The following is a 22,955-nucleotide window of genomic DNA, read 5'->3' on the forward strand; positions in this document are numbered from 1 at the left end:
CTTCAATGCAATGATAATCAGTCGGTCATAAACTATCCTGTAAAATGACCAGCATATGTTGTGTTGTGGATGATGGTATGCTCACAAAACTTCTTAAAAGGATAGTGTAATTGAAAAAATTAACTAACTTTTAATTAAGCAAATTTGTTTACAGAATTGCAAGATGTAAACACTGTAAACAAACTTGCAATTGTGAGAAAAAAATATTTTAAGGTAAAAAAAAAAAACCTTTAATAATTGTATATGTTTTTATTCCATAGTGGAAACAAGCTTTTATAGAAACTGCATGTTTCCTAATGTTGATGATAATGGGTGTTGTGAACAGATGACGCCCTGAAAACCAAATGAGGAGAGCCTCGAGTTTTTTGTAGCACATTTCACTTAAAGCATCGTTTCATCTCATTTGTGGTTCTGGATTGGAACTGATCTTACCATCACAGGTGTGTGTGTTGCAAAGAGCCTCCTCTGTGTGCAAGCCGATGCAGATGTCCCCTCCATTGGCAGGGACGGGGTTGGTGCATGTGCGTGTTCGTTGGTAGTGCCCACCTCCACAGGGCACTGAGCACTGCGACCATGATGACCAGCAAGACCAGGCACCGTTAACTGCACAGACCAAACACGTACAAACAAACACGACATACAAACACAAACACAAAACAATCAGGCAAGGAAGGGGGCACAATCATCCAAGCATCAGATAAGCAGACACAAATGCAGTGCAAACAAGAAAGACGAAGTGGAGGATGCAAACACAATGTACCGAACACAAACATAAAACAGCATCAATCAAGCAGGCAAACACAAAACAATCCAAAAAAGAAAGAAAGAAAAACGGACATGATTGGAAATTCCCACAAGGCGGACAAGGCAAGCAGACATCTGTTATGAGATGTGATGGTGATCCAGACATGCAGAGTTCAGGGCAGAATGTCGCACTTGGAGTTTCAAACAGCTTTATTTGACCCACAAAGCTCGAGACTTGCCAGCTGTTCACCTCCATTTCCTTGTTTAACCCGCAGGAAAATCCAGATTAATCTGGTGACCGATATCAAGCTGTTCCAAGCTGGTCACACCATGTTCCAAAAACCAGGTATAACCAACTTGTTTGTAGATGATCTACCAGCTAGATAGCAACTATCATGTTTCAATCACAGCTACCACCTTAAACTGACCAGGATAGAAGCATTGCTGTTGTGCAGTTTCCTCTCACTTTAACAGGCCCTGCCACCATCCTCTTGATGTCTCCTCAGACTGATGGAGAAGAAGGTTAGGGGTGTCTCCTTCTCTCTGCTCTAGAAGCACTGTTTAACTTCAGTGGATTAGCATGTGTGTACTGGGGCACGACTGAAGTGTGAAGGCAGACTGATCTCAATCACAGTTAATCCAGCAACCTCGCACACCGAGGGAGAAGCTAGGCGTTGGAGTGCACATCTGAGGTCAAAACAATGATTAAAATGGTTGGCTGATGTCAGTAATGTGTTTGAATCCGTGTGCAATACCCCCTTCTGCTTTGTCATTTCAATCCTATTCTCCCTTTCTGCCTGATTGTAAAACAAATACTGTGGCTGTTCATTTGTCACACTCTGAGAGAGTTTAGAGCGGACAATGCACTGGCAAGTGGCTGTCAATATGTCTAAAGAAAAACACAAAACCATCTTCTGGGAACTTTCAGGGTGATTGGTCAGATAATTTGCAGTGTGGTCCTTTAAATTTCATTTGAACTTGTGATTTCTAAATCAGAAAAGAGTATTTGATTTATCCGTGAGGTCATGTCTGTTTGGAATTATGTTGAAACCTCTTAATTTGACCACAGCAGGTCCCCATGGGGCTAATTCCATTAGCTAATGAAATCAGTAATATACTTCACACACTCAAATGCAAGCAGAGGCTTTTGCATGATAAGCAACTACCTTGATTATGAGCAAATGTGGGAGTGAACTCATGTGCTTATTTGTGTGTACATATGTAAATGTGTGTGTGGAGTCTGCTTGTGCTTACATGCGTGTTTCTGAGGGTGTGTGTTACCTGGACAGGGCTGAGGATTGCAGTCCTGATATTCCACTGGAGATCCCCGGCAGGCGGCGGGAAGGCTTTTGCCCTCTGCGCTGGTGCAGGTGCGTTTGCGACTGCGGTAGCCTTTGGCACAGTCCTGAGTGCAAGCTGACCACATCTCCCACGATGACCAGCCAGAGCCTGTCAGTCGCACACCAGGCGTCTTGAGAAGCTCCTCAACTAGAGCTGTAAAACATATATTGCAATGTCACAAGTTTGCCAGTACTTTTATTTTATCATTGAACTATTATTATCACAACCTACTGACACTGTTTTGATGATTCAGAATGCACCTAATGTAGTTATTTTTAAATAATAATTAGCTATCTTTACAGCTGTTTGTTCTTGGTGTGAACCATTAAGTCGTTTTATGAACAGAGTACAGCAAGGATGATGTATTTTTGTCAAATCCAAGAAGAGTGTTAGTATATTAGCACATCCGGGCAAAATGTGTAAGAATCATAAACTTCTGTTGGTCACAGAGTTTAATTTCTGCAATGATTCAAAAGTCTGATGGAAAAACTCCCATTGTTTCTGGTTTCCAGTTTGGCGTACTACAATTGATCATCACTGCAGCACTCTCGGAGTGTGTTATTTTAAGGAGTGGCATTTTCCTGTGTAATACAAGGTTGCTAAAGAAAACCTACCAATGTCATGCTGTGTTTACAGCATCTCTGACAAAAAACATTCTGATCACAGCAACCTGCACAAGGTGAATACTGACACTCCCTTGTCTCTAATGCATTCCATCTGCACCTCAAGTGGTTGACCTCCCCCGATTTCAGACAGGAAGATACAGTTAATCAATGTGGGGCCCGTCATGTAAAAAGTGGGCAAGGGCTGAACTGTGACCCCTGAACTGTCATCGAGCCAGCAGTATCAGCAAGCTCAGCTGATCTGTTCATTTAGGTGTGGGTGTGCATTAGGAAAAAGGATCAATACACTCACAGTCTGTTTCACAAGTTACCGTCCCGTCATTGGGGCAGAAGCGTGTCTCAACTTTACGCTTGCCTAGTTGAAGCTCATGAGGGTCAGCCAGTTGGGCCCGGCAGATGTAGCGAACTCTTTGCTCTTGCCGTGCCCCTCCCTGGGTTATATTCACTGGCACCCAAGGGGTCCATGGGGTGTTTCGGCGCACCTCCGGACAGGACTCCAGATTACACGCCTGGTACTCCTGCAATGAGGAAGATTGACAAAGAGATGACATCATCCATTTGCTCATTCCTCACGCACAGGTGACATTACCACAACTCTTAAGATGCACGTGAAGCTTATTCTTGTGCCATCACTGTGAACAGTTAATAAAATCGAATGGCTTCTTGCTAGACACCTAAGGGGGTGTTATAGTTCTTTGCATAGAACATTAATTTGAGTCCTAATTAAGTCAATTAAATTTAAATTAGTTGCACCTCTTAAGAGAGTTGGAGAGCAAAGAAATTTGTACAATTTGAAATGTAAGAGCAAAAGAGCATTTTAGAGGCAGGTGAATGCTATTTTGATTCGTCTTGATCTTTTGTTGTATTGAAAGATGCATAACAGCATATAATGTATAAAAGATATAAACAGATATAACAAACAAATTCTATAGACCCATGGATTTTTCTACAAGTATGCATGCTTTCGGACAGAGATGTAAGATAGATTTTGTGTAATGGATTCTCGCCATGCTAAGAATAACAGTTACTGAACTGAACTGTACGATGCCATAACATGTTTTGTTAACATAAAATAAGTCTTTAAATCAATTAAAGTGTATAACACTTTCCTGGACATTCACTCCAATAAATATTTCACAGAGTAGGTTTATATTTTGTCTCTTCATAGGCATGTTTTTTTTTTTCATTTTAATTTTGAAGTTGATGAGTGTAAATAACTGCAAGGCTTGTGTAGACGATCAGCTTACTGTAAGTGAAGGTCTCAGAACTGCATAAATTTTTAAAATGAAACAGTGTGTTGTATATTTGATTCGTCTAGTCCACTCAGTCTCTCCTGAATCACAAATGAGCTCCACTTTTACAGTACATCGCACATATCTTTCTGGGAGGAGATCTGCTTGGTTATCACGGTCGTGCAGGAGGTTGCAAGGCTAAAACGTGTGTGTAAGTGTATGGGTACGTGCCAGCGCACATCCTGGACAGCTATTTCCATTCTCACAGTTCCTGGAGCGAGAGTGCACCCCTCCCCCACATTCTGAGCTGCACTTGGACCAGGGCGACCATGATGACCAAAAGATGAGCTGAGGGCACGACACCTTCTCATTGCAGAATCTGGTGAGCACAAAAAATGTGTTTTACTCATATCATGAGTTTAAGTCATGCCTGCTCTGAGTTGATAAAACTCAAGAGAAATGTATAAAGGGATCGATCATATTATAAGAAAGATTGCCACAGGTTTGACAACTTTGCAGTTGGTTATGAGATACTTGTGAACCTGTTGTCCAATCTACACTATAGGCATCACATTTGACAGTTTCCATTGAGGGGAAGATAATTGGATTACAATGATTTTAAATTTAACTTGCATTTAAAATGCAATACACCAGTGTTATTTGTCTTACCGCTACTATTAATTTTTATATTTCTATATTTTCTGTTTTAATTTTACTTAAAGTTTTTGTAACTTTGTTGTTTTTCTCAGCTTTGTGGTTCGTTTACAGTTTGCATTAATTTTTATTTCAGTTTTTGTAGAAATATTTGCTTTAGCAACTAGCTAAAATAAAAAAAAATATTTTTTAAATATTTTATTTAATTTAACAATTAAGTAACCATTTTATTTAGCTATAACTGTGATTTAAAAACAGACATAGCAAACTTGCATAACTGTACATATCAATCTGATCATTACACAGAATTATCATATGCCTTCAGAAAACTTGGAATATGAAGTCATTTTATTGTGTCAGACTTTTCATTTTGGAGCGAACTATTCCTCTAAGGAACAAAAGAGAAAAAAATAAATCAAAATAATTAAAGGGATCAGAGAGTAGAAATGGTAATATAAAACTAAATATAATGTCTATTTTTGGTTTAAACACCGATAAACATTACAAGTGGACCTCAGGGTGTCCATAAAAAAAATAAAAAATAAAAAAATATTTAGTGCCCTTTAAAAGAAACCATCTTAAATAACTAATGAGTATATAAGTATAAGTATGATATGTTTAAGTTGATTGAGGTCTTAAAAAAACCTAACCTCTTTTCTTACCTCTGTTCTCTGATTTGCCCCACACACACTCGGCCGCCATGCCTGGGAGAAGGATTGTTACAGGATCGCTGGCGGACTTCAAACCCAATCTCACAGCTTGTGCTGCACTGGCCCCAGGACGACCAGGGTGTCCAACCTCCATTCCTGCAGAAATAACAGTGAGCAACAAGCATCTTCTTATCAAGTGACCATTGATAAGACGTGATGGGTACAATCATTTGGGATATATATATATATATATATATATATATACATAAAAATTCGGCAGCAGTGCCAGGCTAATGTGACATGATGCAAAAGAAAGAGGACAGACAGGTTCGGTAATGAATTTTGATCGGGAAATGTTTTCAGTTTGCTAAAATGTTCCTGCAGCGAATTTTGCGTGATGAGAGAACTGCCACTTCTGGTAAAAACACAGCTTAAAAACACAGCAGTTTCACCACCGCAGATGCAGGATGGCGGGCAGACGGAAAAAAAAAGATCATAGAAATGCAATAACTTAATTTTTGTAATCATTTGGCTTAACTATTCCTTTAAAGAAAAACTTTGTACTTGCCTTGAACAGTTGGACACCTCAATGGTCGGCCCCTTGCAGTTTTTTCCTCCACAGCGAGGTGGTGGACTATCGCATGCCCGCGATCGGCAAAGACATGTGCTGGTGCCTTCGCCGTCATCGTGGCTGCAGGGTTGCCATGGAGCCCAGGGCCCGTACACACCATCTGTGGTTTGGTTCCTCAGCTGGAATAAATGAGAAAAAAATGTGTGAATTTGAAGGTTGGTTGCATGCAGAATCTCAGTCCTAAAAAATAATGACCACAAAGCAGCAGCCTCAAGTGATGTTATCAATCATGTGGCATAGCACCTTTCAGTGGGAGACTGACTGAGCACTATTATGGAGACGGCGGACACATGTTGGAACATCAGTCATGCATAAGACAGTGAGTGAGGCACTCTTTAAACGACTGCTCCTTACCGGGCAGGCAGTGATGTTCTGGAACCACTGGCTCATGTTGGAGCTGTCCTCTATGGTGGTGCAACGGCGCTGCTTTCGGTCCCAACCACAGTAAGGGTCCCTTGCATCCAAACACATCCTAAAATAGAAATAGAAAGAGCCAGTGAAAAAAGAGAAAGGGACGGAGACAGGAAAAACACGTGCTTAGTGCATGAATAGTATTGTCACATTATAGTCAACATTAAATTAGAATTCCCCTAATTTATTTTTAAATGCATGTTCCCGGTCTTACTATAGAATTAATTAAAGGGGGGGTGAAATGCTATTTCATGCAAACTGAGTTTTTTACACTGTTAAAGAGCTGGATTCCCATGCTAAACATGGACAAAGTTTCAAAAATTAAGTTGTAAGTTTGAAGGAGTATTTTTGTTCCCAAAATACTCCTTCCGGTTTGTCACAAGTTTCGGAAAGTTTTTTTCGAGTATGGCTCTGTGTGACGTTAGATGGAGCGGAATTTCCTTATATGGGTCCTAAGGCACTTCTGCCGGAAGAGCGCCCGCTCCCGTATAGCGAGGCTGAGCAGCACAGACATTTCACTGATCAGAGCGATTCATTGATCAGAGCGAGAGCGTCGCGAAAAGTCACAAAAGAAGTGTGTTTTTGGTTGCCAGGGCAAGACAACCCTGCGTATCGTTTATTTCTTAAGGATGATGCAATCCCAAGGAAAAAGGGTCACGATCGTGTGTTGGAACCACAGGCGTTGAGTAAAACTGCTTCAAATATCTCTGCCTCCTTGTTAGTGCGTCCCCTCCCATGCCAGAGACCCGGGTTCGAGCCCCGCTCGGAGCGAGTCATTGCTGCTGCTGCTCTCGTTCAGTTTCAGCCTCGGGATCTGATTCTGGATCATAAATAAACGGCTGAATCTGACTGTAAGCCATGGTTTGTTTTGGATGATGGGTTTTCCCTCACGGTAATGTCACACCTTCCACATCCTCTCAACGCAAAAGCCTATTCGCGCTCGTGATTCTTTAGCTCCGCCCACACGTCACGCCTCCAGCCGGTCGTGTTTTTCCGGGAAAAATCGGTACAGACTATCTTTCTCTTATGAATATAATAAAACTAAAGACTTTTTGGATTTATGAAGGATGCAGTACTACTCTATATGTACTCAAGATTAACAGGATATTGAGTGAAAACGAGCATTTCACCCCCCCTTTAAAAAGACATTAAATCATTTTTGCAACCTCTAATTATACTGTAAAATTATTTTATTCTGAAAGGATGTAATAAATGAATCTAAAGTGACAGTGAAGACATGTCTAATGTTAAAAAGAACTTAACTAGAAAATGCACCACAGTTTTTATAAAAAAATATATAATTAATAACTGCTTTCAAAACTGATAATAAGAAATATTTCCTAAGCACCAGATCAGCATATTAGAATGATTCTGAAGGATCATGTGACACTGAAGACCGAAACATTGAAACATCTGCTGACAGGCTATTAGATCAGGCTATTAGATAATAGCGATTCATTGTTTTACCAAAACTTCATTTGGGCAACACCCACTTTTCATGATCCAATAAATTCCCAGATAATATCCTGCTGCACTCTTAAATAAGAAGTGAGAGAAAAATGGGTTGCCAATGGCAATTCACATTGACTTTTAAACTGAAGAGCTATCCAACATCTCCTTGCACATTAACTGACAGCAGCCCTAGGCTCTACAGTTCCCTGATACAAATCTAAACCACGCCTGGGAGAATTTTGCATCCTTTCCACAAAAACCTTGCTACGCAACACCTCGAAATTGCTTAAATATTTGTAAGCTGCTAAAAAAAGAGCCCTAATGAGGTGTAATTAAATCTAAACCCACTAATGAAGTTAAGCCGTGAGTGCCATTTCAAGGGCTCCAGAATTTGGGGCGGTGTGTTAGTAAAGCACCAGCAGCCTCACAACCTTCCCTTTAGCTTGAAAGGCTTGCTTTTGGCACAAGTGTATCAGTTTGTTTGCGCTGGCCCTCTGGCGTTCCAGCCTCAAGGTTAAGGAAACACACACAGTGTTGATCCAGTGCGGAGTGCCAAGACTGAATCCTGCCGAGAAGGGAGCTCGAACTGGGTCGAGTGCTAAAACACTCCAACGCTTCAACTCTGTCAGGAACATGAAGGAAAAAATATCTATCTATACAACATTAACTTGTGCGTATTTCCATTTTTACATATGTAACTAGAATTAAGTAAACAGGCATCTTCAGTGAATTATCTATAGGAGCTGAGTGGCAGGCTCATGTAGATGAACAAGCAGTGAGAGCATCAAAACCTTTTAAAAACACTCAACTTTATGCAAAACTGCTTAATTCATCTGGGTTCAGTCATAAGTCATTGTCAGAAACAGGTGCATGCAGTGTGAATTCTGCATCCTGTCAATATGAGCATACAAATATGCACCAGTTGCATCAGACATGAGGTGTGTGAAACAGGCCTGATTATCATCTTCTCCTTAGTTTCTGAATATAACAGCAGTTATAATGAAACAGGAATAAACAACAGTAAATTAGTTGGAGCACCCATAGCAGTATATAGTTAGTGCACAATTGAAGAAATAAATGACTCTGGCCAATTAAAAGAATGTGAGGATAGAGAGAATAACAATATCTTCCTTGCGCACATCTAAGGCCCAATTAGCCCCATTACAGAGGGCAGAAACACAAGCCCTCAAGGCGCTGGCCTGTGAGAACGACCCATTTAAACAAAAACTTTTGCAGTGATTGCATTAATTACATTGGAACGATCCACTCCTGCAAACCAAAGTGAAAGCCAGCCGTCCATATAATCTCTTAAGACTATGAAAATGTGCCGGCGTGGAAGGAATGCTGATTTGACATTCCTGTTGGCATACAGCAGAAGCCTGTTTTACTGATGAGCTCAGGAGACATGAACCCAGCCCTGGGGCACTGCCAGGACTCGGCTGCTCTCAGGACTGTGCCAGCTGACCTACTGAAGAAAAACCTCAATTAATGGCCTCCTGAAGGTGTTTTTTCTCTCTCCCGAGTTCTGCAACTTGCACTCCGTTAAGAGAAATTTCCACAGGCTGACCACCATCTCCCAAGGAAAAGGACAAGCACAGCAGAAAAACTGCAGTCGAGCCTTGTAACCGGTCACATAGCTCACCTTTTTTAAAAATAGACTCGGAAAAAAAGTTAGTGCATAAGTTGATGGAATTGAGAATTACACCTTAATTCAAGGCTCCTGTGCATGGAAGAAAAAAAAAACAAAAGAAACACGAACTGACACAAATCATACTGTTGTATAATTTAACATGGTTTCCTTATAGCACACTGCTTCAGCCACAAGACATTGCTTAAAATGTTTTAAATAGTGCAAAAAATAAAGTAACACATAAAACAATGTGGCAAGGCAGTGGACAGAAGATGATCTTTATTTATCCTTGTTGCTTAAACAGAGGTTTTAAAGTCATTGGAAAGGCTGTAAAAAATACTCTATTTTACAGGCCTTTTAAAAAGATGAACAAAAGCAAATAGTTATTGCCATCCTTTTAATAGCAATTTATGAGCTTTTTGTTGTAATCAAGGGTCAACGTATATTTTTTTTTATGTATACACTGTGCTCAGAATCAATAAAACCAGCCTAAGGTTTTCTAGCTGACCAGGTTTTGTCACCCCCATTTTGTATATAAACACTATATTTATCAATTCAATTCTTTCCATGTTACATACAGAACTATTAATGTTTTCCATTGAAATGGCACAACAATAAAAAATATATCTCAAATTTTCTAAAAAAAAAAAAAAAAAGTATTTTCTCCCTTTTAATATTAGTTCTTTTAGGAAACCGCCAGAGCCAAACAGGTCGCATAAATTTCAGCTTGAGAGATTTCCACACACACCAATCGCTGACAGTTTAGCGCAGACAGAGATAAGATGGTCAGATGCTTTAATGGCTTCATCTCAGCAGAAGAAGAAAAGATGCTATTTGTCCGAAGTTCAGGACAGCGAGGTTTGAGACATATTGCCTGTCTTAATCAAGAATGGGAGAAAGCGCATGAGAAAAATGGCTTCAATTTTGGGACTCTGCCAGTGGAGAGTCAGTTAAAAGCCAGTGGTAATAAATGCTCGCACCTTCTGATTACTTTCTTTCCCTGCCTTTCCTCTCTCTGCAGCTCCTCTAGTAGCTCAAGTGCGGGGCAGTGTGCTCAAACAAGCTGAAAGCTCTCAGACCCGGTGTTTTTTAGCACCCTGTTGACAAGCTGGCAGCAAGAGGAGCTGTAAACTGTTTAGATCAGACCAGGCCTCTGAAATGAGCATTTCTTGCAGGCTGGGTAATGGGCTTAGCCACAGGTAAAGGACAACGAGCCTTTAGGAAATATATTTATCACCAAATGACCATGGAATTTGATTGAAGTCACCATAACAAGGCACAGTGAATTTTGGTCTGTGTAAATTACAGTAATAATGACTAGGGGAAAAAACAAAACAATCAAAGTCGCACTTACTGCATTTTATGAAAACTTCTACAAAAATGTAGCGAGTTACATCTAAACATATTTCTGTTTGATATGCTAATTTATTACAGCCAGTGTTACCTGATGTGCTTGCTTCGTTCTTATTTTTCAAAAGCATATAAAGGTTGACCAATGTAGGGATTTAATATTTTGCTATCATCAACACAACCACATATGGAATGGTTTGGTTATGAGGGTTGCCATAGAAACAAATAATTTGAGGATGTGCTCAGAGTAGAATCTCAGGTTGCTCGTAATTACGCTAATTTTAACACACCATGAATACAGCGTTAATGCAGAGACAATTATGCTGGTGCAACCGGAGGTTAACAACACAATAGTGGGTACGATTCCCTCCCGCGAAGATCAAACCAACAACTTCCTTAAATCTTGAGAACTAAGACTGTCTTTAGAATAGTTTCATGATGCTTCCTTGACTTGTGAGTAATTAAAGATGCCTGTCTAATATTATTTATTGTTTCATAGGTGTACATTCACTACCATTCAAAAGTTTGGGGTCAGTAAGATTCTTTCAATGTTTTTGAAAGTTTCTTATGTTTAACTAGGTTGCATTTTTTTGATAAAAATAGAATAAAATATTAATATTGTGAAATATTACTGCAATTTAAAAAGACTTTTCTATTTGTATATATTTCAAAATGTAGTTTATTCTTTTGAAAGCTTAAAAGAACTGCATTTTTTATAGCAATATTATTTCAATCTTTACTGTCACTTTTGATCAATTTACTTTGTACTTAAAACATGAATTTAAACACGACTTTCCAAAATAGCAGGTATAAATAAAATATATGATATATGAATAAATATATGAATAAAAATTATTTAATATTCTTAAATGAATAATAAAAAACACCCTCCCTAGAGTTCATTTATTGAAAAAAATGGCTTTATTATTTTTAACTAAATATTGTTTTTGTTTTTACATACATAAAACTAAAAACTACACTAATATAAACTAATATACTTGACTACAATGATTATTTGTTTAAATTAAAAAAAGAAGGAATGCATGAAATATTGACAAGGCTTACAAATAGTCCAAAAAATTAATATCCAGGTCCAGTCCTACCCCCCACCATCCATAAAGCAAAAGAGGTCTAAAACTTCAATATGTAGTAACTGCAACAGCAAAAATCCCTCAGAAATGAATACCATCATTCAAAATGATGTCCTAATTTGTTACCCAGCATCTCTGTAGACATGGGAACATGGGTTTGCCACATCAGAAGATGTGGGAAAGGAAAGCTGTAAAAACATATTTGAGGTTTTCTAAGCTTGTGGTTTGTGTTGTATGCTGTATGCTCTGCTCACGGAAGATGTTTGTAACCTCAAACCCACATTCATAACAGCTCTCCAAGACATCATCATCTACACATCATCAAAACTGTCAGCACTGACTGCGCTGCTGTCTCTAATTAGGTTGCTGAATGTAAAATACTTCATCAATAAATAGACCTAAGTCAGAGTAGACGCCATAATTAATTGTATAAAAAAATTAAGCTGCGAGGAGTTTTCATGTGTTAAGATCCCAGGTCATGCTGTATTTTCACAACCCATTTCTTTTCTTTTCTTTATACTTTGTTCATTGGAGAACATTTGGAAGATATATGTATCTTGTTGGCTGAATCAGGGACAAGTGAACCCAAAACCAGTCTAATTATTCAGTGCTTCCCTGAGACCAATTAGTTGTTTTTTGTATTACTATAAGGTCCATAGCCTTTTTTAAGATTTTATTGATCTGGCCCAGCCAGTCGGTCCCTTTAGATCCCATCAAACAATCAGTTGGCTGATCAGAGTAAATTAGCTTTGCAAAGCAGAGGCGAGAGGCTAAGGTCCATGGTCATGAGCAAAAAAGAGTGGTTTGAGAGATCAAACTTAATTATCACACTGCTTTCACGCCAGAGCCACCAACAATGTTGATTAAGACATTAATAAACACTTCTCCAAAAGCAAGACGGCGAGACTTCGTTCTCTTTGTCTCTTTACATCTGTGAAGAAAAATAGCAGCAAAAGGGCAGCAACTTTGAACAGAAGCAGAATGATTTTAAAGTAATTGTGCCCCGAGCCATTACATCCTGAAAAGCCTGCTATTTGTTTTTTGTCAGGTTTTTTTGCATTGATTTGAATCGCAACAAGGGCAAAGCAGAATTTGTCTCTCATATCACTGATGCAATCTTACATGCAATAATAATAATGCAGTAACAATAATTATGACTTGACTTGTCATTCAACACTCCATAATATACTGTAGTAGACATAGTCTCCAGAATCAGCTATCCACCTTATCCTTCATAACATGAATATTTGTTTCAGCCAAAGCTCAAGGAGAGGAAGCTGACTGGTGCAGCAGGAAATTAATAAAAACCTCTTGACCGCAGCTCATATGCAGCCATGTCACACCACTATGACGTTTCATATAAGAGTACGGAATTAATGAAATGTCAGAGCTCAAAGGTGAATGTACTCTGGATGTGGCAGAAATCAAAGGGAAATTACGGATTAAGGATTAAGGACTCTCTTCTTTGGCCTGCCCTTGGACCCCAGTGTGATTGTTCCTCCCTGCTGGGTTTTAAATAGAGCTAGCAAAGTTCGCTTCCGCTCCATCTCTCACATCTCACCTACACTTTGCTTAGTATTCAACACCCTCAGCCTCCACCACATAGCATTGTGTGTGTTCCTGTTCATAGGAGAGAGTGTGCACATATTGAAAAGTAAAATCAAAGTGCTGAATAATCACTAGCTCGTAGTCAAATATGTTTGCCTTCAGAGAAACCATTCATTCAAGACGGCACCCTTCCTCTTTCCTTTGAACCCTCCTAGCTTCCTTTATCTCTCCCTCATTCATCCAAACCCACACCCGATCTTTCACTTTCATGCACGGTGGGCAGAGAGAGCGGACAGAGCACTCTGTGTGCTCCTATGGCAAATTGAGCCTGACTGTTGTCCCCACCCTGCATGTGGAGTGGGAAGTAGATGGAAAGCTTTGATAGTATACACGCGGACTGTCAAACAGTGCTCCTCTTACTGCTTCAGTCACCCGTGAGGGGGAATTTCTTTTCCAATGACAGATCAAGGGTATAATTCCACACAGGTGGTTAACAAGAGCTCTTACCAACGTGAAAGAAGCCATTCATGCACATCAACCTGGGTCTGCTGTCACCAGACACCTACAGGCTAATGAGAAAGCATGTATTGTCCCTGAAATCTAAAAGGCTCGAAATGCATGCATCAAATTGTATAAATACTAGGAATGAATCTCAATAGCTGACAAGTGAGGTTGACTGGATTATCACACAGACAAGACACTTTAATATTCATATTATGAAATATGTATGTAACTTAAAACCATTTATAAAACTTATAACTATATATACTTTATATATATATATATATATATATATATATATATATATATATATATATATATATATATATATATATATATATATATATATATATATATATATATATATATATAAAAAAAAATATATATATATATATATATATATATATAAAAAAAAATATATATATATATATATATATATATATATATAAATATATATATATATACACACACTTTATATATATATATATATATATATATATATATATATTATTTTAAGTAAATCAAAGGCATGCTGAGAATGTGCTTTGTAATTAAATATTTAATGGTAAAATTCATCCATTTCCATGCATCTTTGCAACAGCCATGTACATTCAGACCAATGTATTGGGCCAGTGTGTTGCATCTTTGTGTTGCAAACTTGCTGTTTACAATGAGCATAGTGTCTTTAAGACAGCGTGTCAAGTTAAAAATAGTCTAAACCTTCAAAACCCCTGCAATCTGTTCCATTCTGTCACTGTTAAGCTGTTTTTGAACCCAAGAGTGCACCATATGTCAGTGTCCCTTATAAAACTGCATCTAATCAGGTCATCAAACCTAAACCTAAATATGACCCTAAAACCAGAATAATAATTTAAACCATGCTTGTGGCTAGTTAATCGGATAGCTGTTCAGACAATTCAGCAAGTCATACTGTATTTCAGACAAATAAATGATGAATTATTAAATTTAAATAAAATTAATGCATTTAGCAGACGCTTTTATCCAAAGCGATTTACAGTGCATTCAAACTAACAATTTTTACCTATCATGTGTTCCCGGGAGAATCAAACCCCCAACCTTTGTAATTGCTTGCTTGCTTGCTAACGCAATGCTCTACCACTTGAGCTACAGAAACACAGGAATTATGAAGACCTTTATTGTTAAAGCTGTGTGCTGCACAAAATGTACAGATGAAACATGGCACTCACGATTCTGTTTTGTAGCTGGAGCATCTCGCCAGAGGGATCTTCAGCACTTCGTCATTCAGGCCCACAAAAAGAGTCCTGTCACCATGGAGAATCTGAAGGCTCAGGATTGGCTCCCGCAGACCAGGAGGGAAGAGCTGCATCTCCTCCAAGTAGCAACCTTGCAGGCTCTTATTTGTGGTTGCCAGGGCCTTAAGAATAGTTCCATATTCTGATAAGTCAGAACAGAAGGCAAGGCATAATTACACAAGGCTGCATAACTAATGCTAACTAATACTATTTATATAAGGATTTGGTGGTAATTTTTTGCAGACATACAACTTACAAGGCTTTTGTCAAAAGGAAAAATACAAAGCTGAAGTGACTAAGTCTGGCTTTGGCTAGTTACCTGTGCCTATGTACATGACATGGTGCAAAGTATCCTGCCCCTGTACAATGTCAACAACCAACTTAGAGAACCGCACGTCATCCTGCCAAACCAGCGGGTCCACAGAAACAGGCTGAACCACGTCATTCATGAGGTAGAGCCGCTGGGCGTCCTGCAGACTGCGCTCAGTTAGTCCTTCATTAGGCCCTTCTTCCTCTATGGTCCCACACTGTTAAGTGTCATTAGGGTCAGACTCATTAGTTAGTGTAGTGGTCATGCAGGGCATTGCAAATATAAACAAGCAAAAACCCTTTCCAAAAAATGCAAACTTCTCACCATGTCATTTTATAGGAAAGTAGACAATAAGGACAATAAGGTACACCCAGCTGGTCTTGAGCAATTACTCTCACAGTGCTAGGCTAATAGGACTTATCTACTGGATATGTTTATTTCAGACACACACACACACACACACAGTGTACAAAATGTAAAAGACATTCAGGGGGAATGGTGCACCTGGAAGTTAGGGATGGGGTTTGGGGTGGGCAGCCACGTGGAGCGAGGGTTCTCCTGGGAGCGGAAGGGCCCGTTGAAAGCCTGCGTGATAGCGCTGAGGTTGTATGCACAAACTGCAGAGGCTGCAATGCTGTTCCTGGATCACAAGAAAGAAAGAAAGAAAGATGATTTAAAATGTTGGTGCTATGAAAACATGCAATATGTATCTATATCTTTTCATAAACATGCAATATCAATATATGTTCTTTTGTTTATGGATTATAAATTGTATATTATACCATTTTAAATATATTCAAAATGTTTAGTCATTGGTTCTTTAATACTGGGTCTGCAGATAAATGCCATTTAACTTTACCCATTACAGAGAATATTATACTGACATGTAATATATAGCAGATTATATTGTATATTAATACATTATTATATAATATAGTATTTTTTCAATATAATAAAATAGAATGTTTATATAAAAGAGATTTTTTTATATTTTTAAAACATTTTAAATTAATTTCTGTTCTACAATTATTTTGTCAAAAAGCAAAAAAATAAAACAATTAAAATTCATCAAAAAGAGAGAAAAGTATCAGTATCGTCGTAAAAATAATTGTTGATCTCTATAATAATATATTTTCTCAGACACCGCATACAGCTGTTAGACCTGTACACTCCATGGCCTTAGTTATACAAATCTAGAATCTTGAGACAAACATAAAAGTTCATAATCTGTACAGCCAGGCAGAACTTGCCAGCTTCTTCTGGCAAGAAACATTCTCAAAAGCATCGTGACTTAATTAACTCCATCGATTTGAGTGACAGGTGGCCCAAAGATCCAAGTAAGCTGTCAGGAGCAGAGATGAGCTCTGCAGTGAATGAATTGGGTGGTTATTCTTGTTAGCAGACTCACACTGAATTTTGTATAGATGACAGTGCAGTTTTCAGAAGCTGTTGAAGTGACAAAGAAAGGACCGAGCGTTGTCTTGTTACCCTGGGAAATGTCCCTGGAGCTTTCAGTATGTCCATAGACAGCGTTTAGAGGCATGCAAGAAGACCTCAGGGACCAGAGACAAATATATATGCACATTTTTCTTTTTATTCATTTATATAATAAACAAAAATAATTTCTAATATTTACAATATTTGGAATATTTATACAAATATACAATTATATACAGTTGCAATAGGTGATTGTCTTCAGAAATGTTTATTGTTATGCTTGTTGAAAGCCTCTTCGCTTTCTGATAGCAGTCATCAAGTTAAGTGCTCTAAATGTATTTATGTGCATTTATATCAGAGAGGCTAAAGTTATCATTTTCCAAATGTCCTACTGCACCTTTAATTTATTCATTTAGAATTTTATATTGTATTATACTACTGTAAATGTGTCCAAAAAATAATGGGGAAAAAATTACTCATTGACAAAATAATTCATTTTGAATCAAGACACTGCATTACTGTTTATACTTACTGTACAACATTATGAGTATGACAAGCAGCTGGGGTTAAAGGTCACTTACACTAACAAAGTCTCATGACATGCTCTGTATTGGAAGTTCAAGTCCTCCATCTGCGGTAGCAGGTGAATATGAAGGTTACAGTAGATTTTATACTGCAGCTATTAGATGTCGCAGGTAACACACATGCAAGAAAAATAGCATGGGATCCTTAGAGGTCAACTGTGAGGATCATTCGAAATGGGAAGTTATTCTTGTTATCAAATTTATTGTTGTGTGCTGTTGAGACTGCACATAAATGAGCAGCAATAACTGTGGCTGTAACGCTGGAGCCACAGACAGATGGGCCCACGGGCAGAGCTCCAGGAGGGGGACGCTGGTGTCTGGCTCAGGCTCTTGTTATGTGGCCTGGTGAGGCATGGACTTGAAGAAGATTCAAGCCTGGTTCTGCAGCCTGACTCTGGGGACTACATATGAGGGCTTCAACATGGAAAGTTAGCGTGGTGAAATGAGAGGCTCTTGGCAGAGCAGCTCAGAAGGCTGGTGCGCAGATGAAACATGGGCTCTAATCCGGTCAGCCCTAGGCTGCGAGGACAGAGCAGGCTCTGACAGGACAGCCAATTATCTCAAGCTATTTCTTCTCTTTCACTCCAGCATTCAAAAGCAAGACTGAAACTTTATGAAAGACAAGCTTTTTGCTTTTTTGCGATTTTACCTCTATAGAGACAGGAAATAGCTAGAGAGCTTCTTCCCTGCTGACTGTCTATATATCTTCTTCACACAGCAGCAGAATAAAGTTGCCAGTCCTATTATAGAATTCTAAATACAGTTATATTTACAAAAGTGTGATTATAAATAAAAGGTTCACCACATTGTATAACCAAACTAACTCCATTAGACATTTCATACAGTTCACATCATGCAGTTCAAATTTAATACAATCACATCATAGTGCAATATGCCCATCATACAGAGCAATATTCAGAAGGTTTCATATCCAGTTGCTTACTATTTCTTATTCAGTCACTGTAGTTAAAGCCATTTCACACCAAGGTCGACAACTATAAGAATGACAAAAAAAGTTTAAATGATCATTGGAATTCCTTTAGAATAGAGTCAACTACACCGGTCATTCCAATTCAATTAACACTTTATCTTCTCGACTAATTCAATTCAAATTCATACTCTTGTGACTTCGGTAATTTGGACATATTTATTCCTTTAAGCTGCTGTACAGTAGGTACAGGATTAGTAGGATTTGAAAGAAGATGAAAATCTTCTGTTCGAAATCAAAAACAACTCCAGCAGATTCAGTTGACAGACACTATTGGGACTTCAAACTGGACCAGGTACTATGGTGAAACAAAAAAAGAGCTTTTTGGCACACACAAGGATACACCGGAATAAAAAGTACCCCATGCCGACAGTTAAATATATTACTGGATATTTATAATTATAAACCTTTTTTTTTTTTTAGAATGTTGTTCAGATACATGGCATCATAGATTTTTATCAAATACCAACAAATGACTAATCTGACCTCAACTGTACTGACTGTTACACTAGTCAGAGAGATAAAAATTACAGTAGTGCAAAAGCAAGTGTGGTGAACAGTACACGTTTAAGCAAGGTTTACAGTGTACATGCATACATAAAAATGCATAAATGCACTGTCTGGTCAAATGATGCATACCTAAGCTAAGTCACAGTGACGTTTATTGCATTTATGCTTGTGCAGATGTGACTTTCACACGGATGATGGTGCAGTTTTAAAGGTTATTGAGGTGTGAAAAAAGTAAAGTACAGAGTCTGGTCCTACTGTATAACCCTTTGGAAAGTCACCTACTCTAGCAAATCCCATGACATGCTCAGTGTAACACGCAACATATGGGAATGAAGTCTTCTCACTGTGAGAGCAGATGACTCCGGAGCTTTCCAAAGCGGCACGTACAGATCACATGCTTATTTAGATGAAGTCATGTTGAGTTATGATGACAGAATAGACAATATGTCAAAAAGCACAAGGTCATTTGAGGTTATCTGAAAGGTCCATAAAGTTGATTTAGACATTAAGTAGGACAGCACTCAAGGGAAAAGGGGAAAAAAAGGAAAATACATTACTACAGTGAATACCTGCATCGCAGCAAAAAAAAAAAAAAAAAGAGCCAACTCAGCAACCTTCCACAGCCAGGACGGAGGCAAGATTATTAATATTAAATATTTTTACATCTTGTGAAAAATGTGCAGTTAAGCATTTGATTAAAAAGAGTACTAATTATCAAAATCGGATAGTTAATACATCTGCATGTACTTAATACATTTTTTTACAACAATACATAGCAACTTTATTGCCACTATTGCAAATGTAATACATGTTGAAATATCGTAAATGCAGAAGTGTGACTTCAGTAAACTTCTTCTGCATATTCTATGGGACTTTTATATTTAACTGCCATAAATATTTATATTAAATATTATTAGTAAATATTATTAGTAAACATTTATATTATGATAAATATATACATTTAAGTATTTAACTCAATATTTATATTTAAAGCTATTTAAAACACTGTAGAATAATATCTTCAGTTTCAGAGAGATGAAAAACAACAGAAAGCAAAATCCCTTAAAACCATCACCTCCATACATCTACATGAAAGAAATACCCATGGAATAAACTTGAATCGAAGATTCCTGCTACAAGGTACAAGAAACTAATTTCAAGGTGGATTTTGTCACGCGGTATCACAGTGAGCAAAGAGATGCACTTGGCTGTTATTCTGTATTTGTTGTAATTCAGGCATGAAAGCAGTGTTAATTTTGACACAAAATTTTAATTTAGTTTTAGTCTTAGTCTTTTGACTATAATTCTTTTTAGTTTTAGTCAAGTTTTAGTCATCTGATTTGTTTTAATTTGAGTCTTATTATAGTCGACTAAAATTGCTTGGTCTAAAATCAATAACAGATTTACTTGACAATTTTTTACAGCTGGTATAGGAAACAAACTTAACCAAAATATATAAAACACAAATTCAACTTTATTTCAACATAACTGTGTCTTTATTTTGATTCAAAAGCTTTTATGCAGCAACAAACACTGTCATGATAATGTAAACAATAACTAGCTGCCAATTGACCATCAATAAAAGAAAAATAACGTTAGGTCCAGGACCTTAAAGCTTACAGCTGAGCTGAACAATAAGTGCATAAATTTAAAGTAAATATTTAATAAGTTGGGTGGATAAAAAAGTAACAAGATTTTATAAGGTATTCATTTGTCTAGCAATATTGTATGTTTTAAATACTACAATATTGCTAGATTAGTATGTATAATGATAGGATGTGAATATTCACGTTTCACATGACTAATATAGAAATATTTGTGATATTGTCAACAAGCAGAACATTATAAAATATACTAAACATTAGTATTAATCAAATGTATGTATCATAATATTACGTATTAGTATTGTGCTCTCATCTAACTTGAAGAAGGGGCTATTTTACAGTACTTTTCAGTTCGTAATATTTAATGCTACAACATCTACGCACTGCAGTCTTCCAATTTTGCTTAGCTCAATAAACAAAAGAACATCGTTGTGAAATTACATTTGAGAAAATGTCCGGGTGGCTCGTCTGTAAATGTATTTTCAAATTGGTTGTGTTCTTGCCACGAATGAGCGTTCCGCGTGCTTTACAGTTTGTTTTGTTTTGTTCGTCGTCAAACGTGAAGTGAGCTGTGGACATTTTGTCGCTCTTTTAGACATCACCTCTTCGAATGCCGTCTTCCCGGGAGCTCATTTAAAAACTGAAAACCTTCGCTTCACGTCTCAATAAGTCAGGCTCGGATTGGTTCCCTCTCGAGGCGGTAACTCAACATTACGTCAGCTAAGACGTATATGGGAACTCTTCCCTTCTCCACTTTCACTGAAATCTTATTGGCTAACGCCAGCTGGGGACAGCTGGCCAATTGACGCGAAGCATGCAAATACTGGCGGGTAAGCGTGCAGTATAAAATGCATGGGCGCGAAAATTACGTCAGAATCTCTTTCTTCACGCTAGAAGTCTTATCTAAGTCATCGTGGAAGTTGCAATAGAGGACTACTCACCCTGTTTTTCCTCTCCGCATCCGATGGCTGCTAATGCTAGATTCGGATCTTCCCCAGTTCTGTGTGACCTGCTTGGGATTCTCACACGGACAACACTTGCGCCCACTGTACCGAGCTGACAGTGCGCGCCCTCAGAGCCAGAGTGGCTCGGAGGACGGCGGGAATGAGGCCCACTGCCGCCAGCGAGCCGCTGGTGGGCCCTCCCCCGCCCGAAGACGAGTTTGACGTCGGCGTGGTGGACTATAGCTTCCGCGAACTTCGTCCTCTTCGGAGCTGGCGAGGAAAACGACTCCATGTCGCTTCGACGTCGAAAAAGGTTTGGGCCTCTCAGTGGGACCGCCCCGACCAAGAGGGCCCTGAGACCTCCAGGAGAAGCTCGTCAGGGTCTTCGGAAAGGTCGTCACGGAGCTGAGTCTCGCTTGCAACGCACATGACGAGCCTGTGATAGGTAACTAGACTCGTGGCTCCTCCAGTCGAGCTGCTACCAGATGGCATTTAGGCATGCAACAGCTCGTGGTGAAATCGTGGGCTGCACCCCAATCGGCGCGCACCCACTCTGCTACGAAGGCCATATCACGCACGTGGACGGGACGGAGACCCTCCCCCCCCGTCTAGGAGACTGTTACCACACACCTGTGCTCGTCTCCCTCTGCTTTTGGTCCGGACCACAGTCTAGAAAGAGCGAGTGCAGCTTCTGCTCTTTGCCAGGGCAATACTCAAGGTGTTTCAGGCAAACGGTGGCACAGTAGCGCTGACGTCATCAGGATCTGCACGCGGCAACTGATCTCGCGCTGATTGCTACTAAGCGCTCTGCTCAGCTGTTTTACGGAGCTTATGGTCATCTTTACAGGCACCTATGGCTTCCCTAGCTGTCCTGAAAGACGCGGACCGTAGGCCGCTCCTAAACGTTCCAGTTGCTCCCTCCGGCCTCTTTGGTGACGTCATGGAGCTATTCTCAGAGACGCAGAAAGCGCGCCAAAGTATGAGCCATGTGATACCCCGTCGCTCACCTCAGTCTTCTTCTGCGAGATTCTTATGCACCGGGCCAGGCTCTGAAACCAGCTAAAATAACCCGCAGTGGCACCCCGCTCTGAACCGGACGCTCGTTTCTGCCGAAACCAGCAGTGGTAAGAGCCTGGAAGGTAACGTCAGGGTCAGTTGAGGATCCCGCGCCGCGAGAGAGCCAGCGCGCCATACGAGCCGTCTCCCTGACGGTGAAAGAGTGAGTGAGCGGGAGGCCCCGCCCCCAAGCGCCATGTTCATATGCATCATGTCCCCCATTTCCTTCGGGCGACGATTGCTATGTCTGTTTGAATGCTGTTTGTGTGAGTTCCACAATAAAAGCAGGTATACAATCAGCGAAAGAGCTTTACTGCCTCTTACACTCATCACTGTGTCACTCGCCCTGTCTCAGATCAGTGCAGAGCCACAACCCATGATTATACTGGC

General features: G+C 39.2%; 1 protein-coding gene across 4 annotated transcripts in view; it reads right to left on the bottom strand.

Annotated features, from left to right (window-relative positions):
* Positions 1–22,955, bottom strand: part of LOC128020006 (semaphorin-5B) — a 137,432-nt gene that overhangs the window by 18,937 nt on the left and 95,540 nt on the right. For 3 of the 4 annotated variants that reach the window (XM_052606498.1, XM_052606496.1, XM_052606497.1), the window contains 10 exons: positions 15,947–16,082; positions 15,452–15,659; positions 15,067–15,274; positions 6,230–6,347; positions 5,813–5,994; positions 5,257–5,400; positions 4,172–4,319; positions 3,001–3,226; positions 2,026–2,238; positions 433–603 (listed from right to left, as the gene is read on the bottom strand). In XM_052606498.1, the coding sequence (XP_052462458.1) occupies positions 433–603; positions 2,026–2,238; positions 3,001–3,226; positions 4,172–4,319; positions 5,257–5,400; positions 5,813–5,994; positions 6,230–6,347; positions 15,067–15,274; positions 15,452–15,659; positions 15,947–16,082 (1,754 nt within the window). The remainder of the gene's footprint in view (positions 1–432; positions 604–2,025; positions 2,239–3,000; positions 3,227–4,171; positions 4,320–5,256; positions 5,401–5,812; positions 5,995–6,229; positions 6,348–15,066; positions 15,275–15,451; positions 15,660–15,946; positions 16,083–22,955) is intronic. The other variant, XM_052606499.1, reaches the window with a different exon arrangement.

The sequence above is a fragment of the Carassius gibelio genome, chromosome A9 (assembly GCF_023724105.1).
Source record: "Carassius gibelio isolate Cgi1373 ecotype wild population from Czech Republic chromosome A9, carGib1.2-hapl.c, whole genome shotgun sequence".
Classification (NCBI taxonomy): Eukaryota; Metazoa; Chordata; class Actinopteri; order Cypriniformes; family Cyprinidae; genus Carassius; species Carassius gibelio.